At 43.3% G+C, this 17,180-nt stretch overlaps 1 protein-coding gene across 2 annotated transcripts in view; it reads right to left on the bottom strand.

Annotated features, from left to right (window-relative positions):
• Positions 1-17,180, bottom strand: part of LOC130927578 (neuropilin-2-like) — a 191,337-nt gene that overhangs the window by 154,624 nt on the left and 19,533 nt on the right. For both annotated transcript variants that reach the window (XM_057853518.1, XM_057853517.1), the window contains exon 2: positions 10,555-10,735. In XM_057853518.1, the coding sequence (XP_057709501.1) occupies positions 10,555-10,735 (181 nt within the window). The remainder of the gene's footprint in view (positions 1-10,554; positions 10,736-17,180) is intronic.

Here is a 17,180-nt window from a genome sequence, read left to right as displayed (position 1 = left end):
CGGTGTGCTAACGCTAAAAGTGAATGTGATGGAGTCAGAAAATACTATAACGGCTACCAGTAGCCAGGCCACAGGCATTTCGAGTATAGCATTAGTCGACGCTCATCGTGTGGTATTGGGCCAAGAAAGAACTCGACGTCGATTGTATTTTGGATTCGAGAAGGACTACGAACCATGGAGCACTAAATCAGTTCCACACGATTGAAATGATTGCTCAGACACCGACACTGGCTCTCACGTTGTCAAAGCAGCTTTTACAATGGATCAGCTCAGTATTCAGAAAAAAGTATAATCATCTATTCATCTAATCAATCCATGAGTGTAGCCTATACTATGACCGTTTAATGGCCACAGCTATTTTTTTTGTATGTGCTTGCTTTATTCTGTGTCATTACTGTCATCAAAACATCTCAAATGTTTCATTGCCAAAAACAGCAGTATAGCTTAATGTGTGTGTGTGTGTGTTGCGTGGGCGCGTGTATTTCAGAAAATAAATTCTCAAAAAAAAAAAAAAAAAAAATTCATTTAACATGGCATTTTTTCGCGTATGAACTTGTGCTGAGTGATAATGTCCTCTGAAGTGCACTGTTGAAGCTCCTCTTGTTGTAAGTAATTTGGGTTACAATGACATTTTTGGCCATAGCAATATTTACAATGTTGTACATTGTTCAAGTCATACAAGCCATTTTAAATGTTTATACTTGAATGCTTATTGTTGACAAGATATTTTTATATAGTTAATGGTTACACTGAATGCACAATTGTTAAACATGTTAAATTGATAGCTGGTAAATCAATAAGAAATGGTTAATTTGTGTTAATGCATTTATTCGGATTTTTAAATTATATAACAGTACGCTCGAGCGAGTATATCGTCATTTATCGTTAGTGAGGTAAATCCGCTCAATTTACAGTGATAAATACTAAAGGCCATATCGGCCAGCCCTAAATTCTCTATTAGAAGTCCTTCACTGAAAAATTCACCTTATTTATTGAATGACCCTCATATAAATTGCAGGCTTAGCCAAATTATGAAAAAAAGCATGAATTATAGTCTGGAGTATATGGTACGTGAGACAAAGACTGAGAACAGCAACATCCTGTGATGCATTTCATGTGATTGGAAAAAAGGAAGTTCAATTTAGTCATGGCATCGAGGCATTCCTTTTTCTAAATTCATCAGAGCTCAAGTTGGTGCCTCTCACTTCCCCCTTTAACAAACTGACCGCCGTGTCAGAAGCTTAATGAAAACATTGTTTTCGCTCTCTGACCAGCACGTCATCGATTTGACCAGCACGGACACTGGGGGCACTGCATAATTTAATGCATTATAGATTACAGATTAGTATTTTAAATCACAATCAGGACCATAATAAATCTGATTACCGTACTTCGGCGTTGTTATATAATGAAACAACCCTTGACTGATTAGTGCATGATATGTGCGTGAGTAAGATGCTAGAAGAGTTTTTTCCCGGTTCTTGGCATCTTTACCCTGTGGACCTAGCGGATCAATTTCAGCCTCCCTCTGCTCATACAATACTATGAAACACCGCTGTTGAGTGTCATGAGACTTAAAAAGCTCCATCTCATGCAGTCTATTAGGCCCAAGATGTTATTGTTATAAATTTATATCCTGATATAGTTGACTTATGTAATATGACATCCACGTTTACCAACTGAGATGTTTGCTTGTAATATATATGGTTAGTGTGAGTCTAACGGGACAAGACAACTACACTACCAAAGCGTAATCCAAAACAAATCTGTCTTGTTTTTACACTTGCTCCACTTCAATTAGACGCTCCCCTGCTGGGAAAGTGACGGACTAAAAAGCGAGAGTCTCACGAGCAGTGACTGGCTGGGGTTGAAAGGAAGGGAAAGTAGTAGTTGTTTAGGAAAAAAAAGAATAAATAAATAAAAAAATACGATGTGGAAGTAGAGCACAAAAACAATTCCGACCTTTTCAGTCTTGTGCTTTCAACAAACAGCCAGGTGAAATATTGATGCTGCGATTCTACCAAGGAAATGTCGAAATGATTTTAGCAAATCTGAGTGGGAGAATTCTACTGGTCTATTATTGATGTTGGGGGACACTTTGTGGTTGAAAAGTGTATGGGTACTGAATTTGTAGCTCTAGATGTAGCCTGTAGTGTCGCAGTGGATTGGAAGTCTTTTGCTGTCATAATGCCAATAATGCTATAACATAAGTAATTGGAAGACAAACAACTTTACGGTTTCCCGTACATAACAAAGATCGTGGCGCGTCACCACACCAAAATAAAAGCCGGCACGCATTGCAAATGAGATTTTTTTTTAAAGATACATCCTAATTTATCATTTGTATAATTTAAAATAACGTCTGAAAATATATATAGCTCAATATTTGCGCACTATTTGCCATAAATTGACTGAAATAGCATGTGAAATACAAATTGTTCCTTTACACGCCTTATTTCGAAAATCACATCGGTTCTCCTGTTGTTAACTTGCGCCTGAGTTCGTCGGCGCGGAGTTGGAAATAGGGACAAAAATCCCCAGAAAGGTATTTCAACTTAATGAATGCAATTGTGGTTTAAGACAATAAAAACAAACTTAATATGGATATCGACGTAACATTTATGTTCTTTACGGCCTCTTTAACCTGAATCGTTGCATCATAGCATACTGTAGCATTTGTTCGTTGCTGATGTCACTCGTTTTAATTTCAGATGAGTATTGTGAAGTATTTTGGAAAGAGAAAAGTTCCTAAAGAGGAGGGTCATGTAACAAAAAGACTTATTGTTGTGGTGATGTAGACTGTCACGTTTAATTAGCGTTTAATTAAATATTTTGGAACGTGATGCTCATGCTCCCAGGTTCCGAATGCATTTAGCTCTCACCTTCCAAGGAGTAGAAATAACCAAATAGTTATGGCAAGCGTATTTTAATGTTGAGATAACATTTTTAAAAACTGAATGAGGCAGTATCACATCTGGGAATGCAAAAAGGAAGGCGGTGAACCGTGAACTGTGAGAGCGATTTCTCTGCAATGAACACAATAAGACATTTGGTCACCTTTAAAATGTACAGAACTGTACAAGGTCTGTTAGAGATGTTTGTATGTCTTCATTTCCTGGATCGGATTTTTTTTTTTTTTTTTTTTTAATTCTTGCGCAGGTGAAGACAGACCTGAGGAACCGGCTGCAGGAGGACTGGAAGCATGCCTCACATTGACTATAAATGTGACCACCGTTTGCTGATTTCCCTTATGAAAGAGCCCTCAAAATTTTTTTATTTTTATTTTTTAAATCCAGGAAAATAAAGTGCTGGCAGGATGCAAACTTTGCATATAGGTCATTGTGATGGTTATTCTTGGAAAAAATATACAGTATGTTGTTGAAATAAAATCTTATTTGTCTTGATATGAAACAATTTCGCCGCGGCATGCTGTCTGACTCCGATGCAGCCCACCACCACCACAGCTTTAAAAAATCCTAAGGGAAACACTGAACATAGCAAATTGATTGGACACTATAGCTGTCAATTGCACTGAAACGTGATCATTCACTTGAGCCTAATAATAATGCTAAAATGTAAATGAAAATGAACCACATGTGTTCAAACGTCATTGTTAACAATCAAAACCAAACCTGTGGTCCAACATATGCAGACAAACAATGTAGCAATACTCACAGGCATACCATTTTATACACTGCCAACAATTACTGATACAATCATAGGCGTAGTTTGACTTTTGTGGCAGGGGGGTGGCAAAACATGTTGATAATAAGAAAAAGCTTCCTCCTACTCCTTTTTGGACAAAATGAATAAATTCTGATATTATTTATAATCATTATTATTGTCTTAAATATTGTTATCTAAAGTATTATAATGGGTTTTTTTTAGTTATCATTTTTATTTTTCCCATGTCCAAAATAAAGCATTCATTCATTCATTCATTCATGACCCTGAAACACATTGTCAACAATAAAATTAATTTACAAGATATATGCTTGGATAGTAGCTTAGCCCATGCTCGTACATACTGGCATCCCAGCTGTGTATGTGTGTGGATCCATGCGTGTGTGAGCGCGCACTTTCTTTTGTATTACCGAATGGAAAAGTAGAAGCCGCATACTTTTTGACTGGATATTCCAGCCAGAATCTGTCCTCAGTTGGTTTTGGCTAAGCAAAGCAAATGGCTGTCTCTAAGGTGCTAGTCACATGATGTGTTCAAAAAATAATCTTGACCCATTATAAAAAAACAAATTTTTTTTGTTTATTTCATTCATTTTTGTTGTTTGTTGTATTGCTTTACAACTTTTATAGACACCATTTTACTGGCAAAATCTGAATGTTAAATTCATATATAGTAAAGTCAGTTACATGCAATGACATTTTCGGCCACCGGGGAGTGTGTGTGTGTGTGTGTGGGGGGGGGGGGGGGGGGGGTTAAGTCCCTAATACAATGGCAACAAATGTATGTGGCAAATATATTGTCATTTAAAAATATACTTGTTAGGGCCTCTACTCCTCTCTCCTGAATTCTCAACTGCCTACGGCAGGTGTGCGTGTTTCTCCCTAATTACAGGTTGGAGGTCAGACGGGTGGAGCGGCCACAGGTGCAGGCTATCGTCATCAGCAGCCTTTAAAAGCCAGTGGACGCCTCACCTCGTCGCCAGATCAACTCGTCTAGTTCTGCTGTCAGTTGTATCCCGCCTTACTTCCATATTGTCTACTACTTTTGGCTCACGATTTTTGCTTCTGTCCCAGGACCTGTTTTTGCACGCCCCTTGTCGGATCTCCACGCCTGATCCCCCTCCCCGAGCTTTTCCTGCCTCCCGTCGGTCTGGATCTCGCCAGCAACGCCCGAACAATAAACAACAACATTTTTGTTTTTACAGCCTGTCGGCCCGTTGTCTGCTTTGGGGTCCTCTCCCATCCGCGAACCCTAACAGTTTGATCTGGCCATTATGGATCCCGCAGACAACCCCGCCGCCTCGCCCACGTCACTCCAGGACCACCACCAAGCCTTACAATTCCTCTTTAATAAGGTAACGGACATTTCCCATTCACTCCAAGCCATCCATGAGCAACTCACACCACTTCCACAAGCCCGCTTAGCCCAGTCAGCCCCATGTTATGACGCTACTCCTCCGTGCCACATACCTGCATGTAACCCGGCGTCACTGGCTACGGGCCGAGAGCCTCACGTCCCCGCACCGGCGCCTTACGACGGCAACCTCGGCACTTGTCGCGCCTTTCTAGTGCAATGTAGCCTTGTGTTTGAGCAACAGCCCTCCACGTACCACCGGGAAAAAACAAAGATCGCCTACCTCATCGGTTGCTTGAGGGGTGCGGCGCTTCAATGGGCGTCCTCTGTGTGGGAAAATGGTTCTTCCATATGTGACACGTACTCCGGTTTTACGGAGGAGATGAGAAAAATCTTTGACCATCCGGTCCGTGGGAGAGAAGCGGCGAAGCGGCTCATGTCTGTTCGCCAGGGGACTCGGAGCGTCGCCGAGTTCTCAGTGGAGTTCCGGACATTAGCGGTGGAAAGCCGCTTCAACGACGCAGCGCTTCAGGAGGTTTTCACCGGCGCATTGAACGAATCCCTTAAAGACGAATTGGCCACGCGGGACGGGCCGGTTTCCTTGGACGACCTGATTCGATTATCGATTCAAATCGATAATCGCCAGCGCGAGAGGAGGAGACAACGCATGGAACAGCTGGGCGACCCGCGCACTCGCCTCGCTGCTTTTCCGCCCCTGCCTCCACTTCCTGTAAAGGCCAATGACGCTGCGCCGGCGACGTCTCCCCCTGCTGTGAACGCCGGGCCAACGCAGGTGGGACACACCAGGCTCTCCCGGGAGGAGCGCACACGCAGGTACGACGCACGTCTTTGTGTGTATTGTGGGAGGAGTGGACATTTTCTACGCACCTGCCCAGTGCGTCCAGACCCGCCATTACGAGGACTACTAGTAAGTCACATGGCTCATGCTTCCTCACGTCGGCTCCAGCTCACAGCTACGCTCTCCTTAAAGGGCCAGTCACGCACGGTTACTGCCCTAGTTGACTGTGGCTCAGACGAGAACTTTATTGACCACGAGCTTGTTAACCAACTAGGACTGGCGACACACGAGCTCCCCCTTCCACTGAAGACCACTGCACTCAATGGCCAACTCCTCTTCAGTGTGGACCAGAAGACTGAGCCCATCAAGCTCGTCCTGTCGGGCAACCACCAAGAGGTGAGCGTTTTTTTTGTTTTTGTAAGCCCCAACACTCCATTGGTCCTCGGGTTACCGTGGCTTAAGAAACACAATCCCTCCATTGATTGGACCCATCCAAAACTGACTGCATGGAGTGAATTCTGCCACAATAACTGTCTTAAATCTGCACTAGTGCCGTCGTCTCCTGTCCAGAAGGTGGCGCCACCTGACTTGTCTGCTGTTCCAGAATGCTACCATGATCTCTGGAGGGTGTTTAGTAAAGATCACGCCATGTCGCTCCCACCTCACCGTCCCTACGACTGCGCCATCGACCTCCTTCCTGGTGCTGCCCTTCCCAAGGGTCGTTTATTTAACATCTCAGAACCAGAGAGGAAGGCGATGGAGGAATACATCACCGAATCCCTGGCCACTGGCACCATCCGTCCATCCTCCTCCCCGGTCGGTGCAGGCTTCTTCTTTGTTGGCAAGAAGGATGGCGGCCTGCGACCCTGTATCGACTATCGAGCCCTGAACGACATCACGATTAAGAACAGGTATCCTCTTCCACTCATCGACTCCACATTCACTCCCCTCTATAGCGCTACAGTTTTCAGTAAACTTGACCTGCGCAGTGCTTATCACCTCGTCCGCATCAGGGAAGGTGATGAGTGGAAAACTGCATTCAACACGCCTTTGGGGCATTATGAATACCTGGTCATGCCGTTTGGCCTCACAAACGCCCCTGCAGTTTTCCAGAACCTCGTCAACGATGTCCTCGGGGACTTCATTAACAGATTTGTGGTGGTGTACCTCGACGACATCCTAGTGTTCTCACGCACCCCCTCAGAACACGAAGATCATGTCCGTCAGGTCCTCCAACGTCTCCTTGAGAACAGGCTCTTTGTGAAGGCTGAGAAATGCGAGTTTCACGTCGCTGAGACTATATTTCTTGGCTACATCGTAGGCAAAGGGCAATTTCGTATGGACCCGGCCAAAGTGGCGGCGGTCCTTGAGTGGCCACGCCCATCGGACAGAAAACAGCTCCAGCGCTTTCTTGGATTCGCCAACTACTACCGGAGGTTCATCCGCAATTACAGCAGGGTTGCAGCCCCTCTCACAGCCCTCACCTCTACCACAACACGATTCTGTTGGTCTGACGCTGCCAGTTCCGCCTTCAAAGACCTCAAGGCCCGTTTCACTTCAGCACCTGTGTTGGTCCCGCCTAACCCGTCTCTTCAATTCGTTGTAGAGGTCGATGCTTCAGAGACGGGCGTGGGTGCAATTCTGTCACAACGGCGGCCCGCTGATGGCAAGGTGCACCCATGTGCTTACTTCTCCCGGAGGCTGTCTCCTGCTGAGCGGAATTACAGCATCGGGGACCGAGAGCTCTTGGCAGTCAAGATGGCCCTGGAAGAATGGCGCCACCATCTGGAGGGAACATCGCAGCCCTTCATCGTGTTAACCGATCACAAGAACCTCGAATACCTGAAGTCGGCCAAGAGACTAAACCCACGACAGGCAAGGTGGGCTTTGTTTTTCTCCCGTTTCAACTTCACTCTGTCTTACATCCCAGGTTCAAAAAACACCAAGCCAGACGCCCTCTCCCGTCAGTTCCAGGCCAGCGAATCAAAGGAGGAGCCCGCTCCCATCCTACCACAGACCTGCTTCCTCGCCTCGATGGAGTGGGAGATAGAGAAAAAGGTCAAGGAAGCCCACTGTGAACACCCGGACCCCCGAGAGGGCCCTCAATCTGACCTCTTTGTTCCCGAGTCCCTACGTTCCCAGGTCCTGGAGTGGGCGCACTCATCCCGCCTCTTCTGCCACCCCGGCATCAGAAGGACGCTTGCTGTGCTGCGCCAGCGGTTTTGGTGGCCTTCCATGTCAAAAGACGCAAGATCATTTGTCCTCGCCTGTACAGTTTGCGCCCGTAGCAAGACATCCACCAAACCCAGCTCCGGACTCCTCAGACCCTTACCCATCCCGAGTCGCCCTTGGTCACACATCGCCCTAGATTTTGTAACTGGTCTCCCTCCTTCCAGGGGCAACACAGTCGTTCTCACGGTGGTCGATAGATTCTCCAAGGCAGCTCACTTCATCCCCCTTCACAAGCTCCCTTCAGCCAAGGAAACTTCTGATCTGCTCACCCACCATGTATTCCGCCTACATGGCATCCCAGTGGACATAGTCTCCGACCGAGGACCACAGTTTACATCGCAGGTATGGAAGGCTTTTTGTGCTGCACTAGGTATTGGTGTGAGTCTGTCTTCTGGGTACCACCCACAAACAAATGGTCAGTGTGAGAGGGCAAACCAGCAGCTCGAAGCAGCCCTCCGCTGTACCACGCAGGCCCATCCCAGCACCTGGAGTGACCAGCTCCCTTGGATTGAATACGCGCACAACTCCCTGCCTAACGCCTCCTCCGGTATGTCCCCATTCCATTGCTCTTTGGGCTACCAACCCCCGCTGTTTCCCTCGCAGGAGCAAGACATTGCTGTCCCGTCCGTCCAGAGGCACGTCAGTCGGTGCTCCAGGGTCTGGGAGCAGGCACGCTCTGCACTCTTACGTGCCTCGGAAAAGTCCCGCGCGCAGTCTGACCGCCGTCGCACACCTGCACCTGTCTATGTGGTGGGCCAACAGGTGTGGCTTTCATCTAAGTCCTTGCCGGTGAAGACTGGGTCTGCAAAGTTGACTCCCCGGTTTGTTGGACCCTACATTATTGAGAAGGTGGTGAATCCTGCTGCCGTGCGCCTCAAGCTCCCTGCTCACTTCCGGGTCCACCCCACCTTCCATGTGTCCCAAGTAAAGCCGGTTTGCTCAAGTCCCTTGTCCCCCCTGGTTCAGCCCCCGCCGCCCCCCCTGTCGATCGACGGGCAACCGGCTTACAGGGTGGAGCGGCTTCTGGACGTCCGCCGCAGGGGCCGTGGGCTCCAGTATCTGGTGGACTGGGAGGGCTATGGCCCCGAGGAGCGGTCCTGGATCCCTGCCCGGTGGGTGCTGTGTCGTTCGCTCATCCGGGACTTCCACCGCACCCACCCTGATCGCCTTCGTCGTGCGCCAGGTGGCGCCCGTAGGAGGGGGGGTCCTGTTAGGGCCTCTACTCCTCTCTCCTGAATTCTCAACTGCCTACGGCAGGTGTGCGTGTTTCTCCCTAATTACAGGTTGGAGGTCAGACGGGTGGAGCGGCCACAGGTGCAGGCTATCGTCATCAGCAGCCTTTAAAAGCCAGTGGACGCCTCACCTCGTCGCCAGATCAACTCGTCTAGTTCTGCTGTCAGTTGTATCCCGCCTTACTTCCATATTGTCTACTACTTTTGGCTCACGATTTTTGCTTCTGTCCCAGGACCTGTTTTTGCACGCCCCTTGTCGGATCTCCACGCCTGATCCCCCTCCCCGAGCTTTTCCTGCCTCCCGTCGGTCTGGATCTCGCCAGCAACGCCCGAACAATAAACAACAACATTTTTGTTTTTACAGCCTGTCGGCCCGTTGTCTGCTTTGGGGTCCTCTCCCATCCGCGAACCCTAACAATACTGTTTCTATGTTAAGGATATTGATGTTAAATTTTATTAGTCGTCTGAGTGGTTCTAAAACTGTGATTGTGTTAGGCCTGACTAACATTTTGCAGAGTTTTACATGCTGCGTATGAGGTTTTGGAAGCACTGGTATAGGTGCCTTTTAAAATTGGGTCGCTAGGAGACGCAATGTTGTTTAATGTAGTTCACTTTTTATTATTTAATGTTAATTTTATTTTATTTTTATCATTTAAATCTTTTACTTGTACTGTGTTGTTGTAATTTGGACACTGAGTCTATCTATCTATCTATCTATCTCTATCTATCTATCTATCTATGTCATCGCACAAAATAATTTTGTCTAAGTATAACTTGACAATCATTTCGCTCCACAGCTGGTTTGACTTCAGGCTGCTTAATCAATCTCATACTTCTTTACCAGCGTGGGTTCATTATTTCCCAGCATGCCTGTTTGCCCTCATGTGTATATCGTCGCCGCATCCTGGATTTCAATTTTGTGCCGCTTCATTCGCATTCCTTCCAGTTTGACTCGAGCCAAAAACAGCAAAAGATGGAAAGTCGTCTTCCTGACTGGGTTAATTTGTTCAAAGTGTGAAAAAGCATCTTGGAACTGTAAATGTGTGGTAATTAGGCTGTGAAATAAAGAGATGAGGGACTCTGGGAGGTCCCAAAGTGATTATTGTGGGCTTGCTGAAGCCAGGGAAACAGGAGGAGAGTGGGCTGACCAAATAAACCCAGCAGCTCTCACACAAAGCGAGGAAAGTTTTTGCATAATAATGAATCCTAATGTTATCCTCAGCAAACTGTTGTTAGTGAAATGTAATTCTCCTCACCTGCAGTCCAGTTTCTCGATCTCAAAGTGTGGGTTAAAGTTGAGCACGATGCGCTGAGAAGGTTCTGGTGCTGTAATGACCCAGCGGCAATTCTGATGGGGGGGATACTCGAGTGGGTAGCCGGGAGTGGTGATGTAGCCTGCGTCGGTGGCATCCAAATAGCCACCACATGGCTCAGATCCTAGAGGACAAAAGAGAAGAAGGGATTATACATACTCAAAGGCAAAACTCAAATGTTAATTTATGAGTACTTAACCCTTGATAGGGCACTCATTTATATCATTGGCTGCTGCTGACAGTTCTAGATGTGCGATACATCCAATGCATTTTGACTGGGAGAGCTCGGCAGTGAATAATCGCCTACGGATAAAATGATTAATAGCTCAAGCTTGAATAAAATGACGCTTTCGGGAAGAGTGGCTGATGACTCAATTTTTTCCTCAGAAAACAATTGTGGGTTTGAATTGAAAATAACTTTTGGTGCGAAGCAGATAAGGTGGACGATAATGGCAGTGTTTGCAGAGACAGGATATGGACAACAAAGAAGTGAGCATATGAGTGGATGTGGTGTCAAAGATCGACGCAACATCAAGAAATACAAAGACTCAATTCACAACCCCCAACCACACACACAGACAATGAATGGAGCATCCAGATGCCACAGTTGGTGTCATGGAGCAGATCGTCGTGTCAGCAGCCATACGTGTGAGTGTCAGCTCGTACTCAATGGCTCTCATTCAGCAGCTTGACATTAGTCACATCTTTGGGTGACAGCCACTGGCATAACATGCCTGCTGCAAACAACTAGACTCTATTGGAACTTTGTTGTCTATTGTTTAGCATTTTGAACATCTCGCTTAATGCACTCGAATGGGTATCTTGGCTCATAAACTGACAAAGAGGCATGTTAAGCATGCTGCATGATGTGAGTGTCTTCTTTTCCTTTGGGCTTGTTCCCATAGAAGTCGCCACAGTGTGTCATCCTTTTCCATGCGCACAGTATCTATCTAATTCAAACATCGTGGCTGGCCTCACGACTGTCTTATAAACTTTGTCCTTCACTGCAGCAGAGACTCTTCAGTCACATAGTAAAACACCTGACACCTTCCTCCACCTAGTCTAGCCTGTTTGGATCCTTTTTTCACTTCTTTACCACACGCACAATTGCTCTAGACCAAATATTTGAAATCCTTCACCTTTGCTATTTCTTTTTCCTGTAGAGTCATTGTTTCTCCTTCACTCCTCTCATTCATGCATAAATGTTCTTTCTTACTTTAGCCTATCTTCATTCCACCAGTTCTAAGTGTTCCTCAACCAGCCTTCTGCTTTTAATGTAGATAACCACATCTGCGAAAATCACGGTCCATGACCACACAGTAATTTTAGCATAGGGCTGGGAGAAAAATTAGCATTGTATTTTCGAAAAATGAAATATATTTTGTATTGGACAATATACATTGCCTTGCGAAAGTATTCGGCCCCTTTGAACTTTTCAACCTTTTCCTACATTTCCGTCTTCAACATAAAGATGTAAAATGTAATTTTTTTTAGTCAAGAATCAACAACAATTGGGACACAATCATGAAGTGGAATGAAATTTATTGGATATTTTATACTTTTTTAACAATTAAAAACCTCAAAAGTGGAGTGTGCAATATTATTCGGCCCCTTTACTTTCAGTGCAGCAAACTCACTCCAGAAGTTTAGTGAGGATCTCTGAATGATCCAATGATGTCCTAAATGACTGATGATAATAAATAGAATCCATCCAGGTGTATAGTCAAGTCTCCGTATAAATGCACCTGCTCTGTGATAGTCTCAGGGTTCTGTTGAAAGTGCAGAGAGCACCATGAAGACCAAGGAACACCCCAGGCAGGTCCGAGATACTGTTATGGAGAAGTTAAAAGCCAGATTTGGATACGAAAAGATTTCCCAAGCTTTAAACATCTCAAAAAACACTGTGCAAGTAATCATATTGAAATGGAAAGAGTGTCAGACCACTGGAAATCTACCAAGACCCGGACATCCCCCGAAACTTTCACCTCGAACAAGCAGAAGAGAGAAGACTGATCAGAGATGCTGGATGAACTCCAGAAATCTACAGCTGAGGAGGGAGAGTCTGTCCATAGGACAACAATCAGTCGTACATTGCACAATTCAGCCTTTATGGAAGCGTGCCTAAAAGAAAGCCATTTCTCAAAGATATTTATAAAAAGTTTGCCACAAGCCACCTGGAAGACACACCAACCATGTGGAAGAAGGTGCTCTGGTCAGATGAAACAAAAATTGAACTTTTTGGCCACAATGCAAAACGATATGTTTGGTGTAAAAGCAATACAGTTCATAACCCTGAACACACAATCCCCACTGTCAAACACAGTGGTGGCAGCCTCGTTGTTTGGGCCTGCTTTTCTTTAGCAGGGATGGTTAAAATTGATGGGAAGATGAACGGAGCCAAATACAGGACCATTCTGTAAGAAAACCTGTTGGAGTCAGCAAAAAACCTGAGACTGGGACGGAGATTTATCTCCCAACAGGACAACGATCCAAACCAAAAGCCAAATCTACAATGGAATGGTTCACAAATAAATGTATCCTGGTGTTAGAATTGCCAAGTTAAAGTCCAGACCTGAATCCAATCAAGAATCTGTGGGCAGAGCTGAAGACTGCTGTTCACAAACGCTCTCCATCCAACCGCGTTGAGCTCGAGCTGTTTTGCAAGGAAGAATGGGCAAGAATTTCAGTCACTCAACATATGCCAAGCAACTTGCAGCTGTAATTTCAACAAAAGGTGGCGCCACAAAGTATTAATGCAAGGAGGCTGAATATTATTGCACGCCCCAATTTTCCCGGTTTTTATTTGATTAAAAAAAAAAGAATAAAATATCCAACAAATTTCAATTGTTGTTGATTCTTGACAAAAAAATGGATTTTATATCTTAATGTTTGAAGCCTGAAATACAGTATGGCGAAAGGTTGAAAAGTTCAAGGGGGCCAAATACTTTCGCAAGGCACTGTATGAACGTACTTCCATTTGTTATGTGTGTTTTTCTTTAGAGAGTACTTGACCTGGAGTGTAAAATACCTTCTTAAAACCAACAACATTGGAGTCTTTTTGAGGGACTGTTCAAAATCAGCCAAAGCAGTCGGTTTGCAGCTGGGCATGGTTGATTAAATGACACGGCTGATCACCAAAACTGATGTAAAAAAAATTCCAAACTTCAATGTCGATCTTAAAACCACTTTGCCCTACTTTGGCATACGACCACTTACGACACTAAGGAAACAGAACCTCCTAAAACTACTGAAATGCAAAGAAAACTGTTTTGGCACAGTTATTCCTATAACACATACAAAAACTGATTTTAATTCAAGATTGTATATTTTCAATGATTTGCGAAATCAAAGTTAACAAAAACAGAAATAAACCCAACCTCCATCTCCTAATTTTTATTTTCCCTCATTTACTCACATACTAAATGCCAAATCTCAATTTTAACTACTTAAGAACATAGGATGTATATTAAAATTGAAGTTAAAGTAAACATTTACTTTTTTTTTTTTTTTTTTTTTAATAAGTTATAAGTAACATACATTCAGAAAAATAAGTACAAATGACTTATATTATGCAGAGTGAAATGGAATATATTTTGTAGATTGCGCAAACAGTGACTTTTTTAAATCATAATAAGTTGCCTAACATAAATGAACAAATATAGGTCCAAAGTGCACATTGACAGCTAAGATGTTCTGAACCTTCCCATCAGAGCAAATAAAACTAAATATGATAAACCTCATCAACTCTTTCCTTGCTTTTAAAGATTTGATCCATTTTATGTTGCATTGCCCCCTTTTTTTGTCACATCAAATCAACAACCATTTTTTTTTTTTTTTTTTTTTTTTTGCTGTTCCAGAAAACATCCACATCTGAACCAATCAGAGCTAACTATCGCCGCTGATCACTTGTCAGTATGTCAGCCAATTGAACGGATAAATGAGTCCAGGCATTTTGCTTTGCTCCGTGCATTTGCACATTGACATGACTCATCATCATGAGACTCAGATAACTGCCGTAGCTGGGGAAACCTCCATGCCGTCCGTGGAATAAAATAAATAATAAATATAGGTGGAAACGGATTACGCAACACGAGCACTTTATTATGCTTGTTGTTAACACTTGTGTATGTAAATCTGATGTTGGTAGATTGTTTTCTTCTTGGAGATAGCATTTTTTTTTTTTTTTTTTTTAATAACAGCGTTTTGACAGCTGCCATCATGTTTTCGGAATCAAAGCACCGTGTATCGGAATAGCATTCCGGCCCTGAATCTTATACCGGAACACAGTTCCGGCCCTGAATCTTATACCGGAACTGCGTTCCTGACCGTTCTGGCCCACTTTCACCCCTGCTTGTAACCCAAAGATTAACACAATACTTAAGGGTTTAAGTAAATATGTCGGACAGAGGCAGTGGTGTGGTTATCAGTTATGTGTTGGCTTAAAATGTGGGATGACTCAAACTCAGCAGAAAGTTTCAAGACTATAAATAGAGGGGAGCTGGAGTACGGTTTATGTATATGGCATTATCAGTTACAGTCATGGTTTATAAAGAAATCACACGCTCAAGCTACAAATAGAAAGTAAACACTCATCCAGGATCTAATTAACTTATCATTACTGTAACAAAGTATCCTGTAAAAAACATAATCAAGTAAAGACAGCATGCCCAGATTGGCGAGTAATAAGAGTGAAAAGAGGTCAGAGCTCAGCATGCCGCAGTCCAAGTGATTGATACTAGAAACGGTGTCTACCTCCAGCTGCCTGTAAACAATCACTGATCACCTCTGTGTGCAGCTCTCTACCCATTTCCATCTTTCTTGCTCCTCCCTCAGATTTTCAGAGTCAACTGGTGGCACTCGCCCTTGTCCTATCTGTTTCCAATCTCCCTGGTGACATATGGCAACACAGGAGTAGAGTTACAAGGCCAGTGAAACCCTGCCGGGCTTATCTCGTCCCGCCACCACTTGGATTCGTGTTAAACCACCCGGAAACTTCACAGCAGAAGCAGCAGCAGCAGTTGCAGCAGGAGCAACAACAGCATCAGCAGCAGCCAATCACCTCATGTCAAACAGCACTTTTTGCCCACCTCATTAAGTACCTGCACAAATTAATGAAATATAATACTATGACTATCATTGGTTTTCCTTTTTTAATCATGGGTGATATGTAAAAGCACATTTTGGTGCGCTTTTTGTATTAGATCGTATTTGATTGTACACGTCTGCCTAATTAAGTGGCAAAGAAGTGAAATTGTAAGCATGCCGTTTCCAGTCAACTAATTTGCATTCAACACAAGCTCGCGGTGACCTGCCAGCGTGCCTGTGCGTGAGAACACAGAAAAATGCTGAGTTAAGAGTTCACGTCAAGAATTAGAAAGCAGGTAGAAGTGACAGAATGGGAGAAAATGTGCCAGGACTGACAAACAGCGAACCAGACAGAGGATAGAAAAAAAGATCAAACGTAAAAATCAGGACTGAACAGGTTTTGAACTTTTGATGATTAGGTTAGATTCATATTGAAAATTTGCAGTTTTACTGCATTTTCCACTTGCTTTATGTTGGCGCTTGTGACGCAAGAGTGTCACATACACATAATGTTTGACTTAACTATATGTAAATGATAATAATGTTAAACATTTCAATGGACTTAACTGTTTCTTTTGATACATTCTAAATGCATGCTCATTTTACTAATTGTTTATGTTCATATTTTTTTCTTGTTTATTCATGTTGTTGTTATTATCTTTTATAAAGTAATTCACCAATTACTAAATAGGCACAGGAAATTTAGACAAATAATTCTAATAACTCAATTTATGCCAACAATATGTTAAAGAACATTTGCAATAGCATTCACTTTACAGTATCTGCAGTAGAGTTGTTAGATATCATCGGGTAACCGATAATATCGGCTGATAAAAACATTTTAAAATGATATAGGATAATATCGACATCGGCTTTTCATTATTGGTTTTGGGTCAATATGGAAGTTGTCTTCAAAGTGTAATATAGGCACTTTTTCCATAACTTTAGTTGAGCTCTCATAACACTTTTTTTTCACAGAATGTTTATTTCGAAAACCTTGAAGTTGTTACATTTATCATTATCAAAGCATCATAATACAATTAGCCATAATATGTTAATACTCCATACATGTTGTGTCGTAGGTAGGGCTGCAGCTATCGAATATTTTAGTAATCGAGTAATCGACTGAAAATTCTATCGATTAATCGAGTAATCGGATAAAACAAATATATTTTTAGGTGAAGAGCAATTACAAATATACATGAGAAAACAAGACATTTCATCTAATCTTGAACCATTTTCAGTCAATCAATGTCTTTATTTTCGATGTATATTGTTGAAAACAGCCAACAATTGCATCTTAGATGTAACTAGAATAATAAAAAAAAAGACTAATTCACTGCTTTCACTCAAAAAAACCTTAATATCTTATTAAAAAATATATATACTGTAAATATACCTAAAAATGCTGTTACGCTTGATAACACACATCACTTAAAAGTTAGGATTTTTTCCCACGTGTTTCAATTGAAATTCTATTTGTG

The sequence above is a fragment of the Corythoichthys intestinalis genome, chromosome 12 (genome assembly GCF_030265065.1).
Source record: "Corythoichthys intestinalis isolate RoL2023-P3 chromosome 12, ASM3026506v1, whole genome shotgun sequence".
NCBI lineage: Eukaryota > Metazoa > Chordata > Actinopteri > Syngnathiformes > Syngnathidae > Corythoichthys > Corythoichthys intestinalis.
The sequence above is the reverse complement of the archived record's forward strand: the minus strand, read 5'-3'. Positions and strand labels throughout refer to the sequence as shown.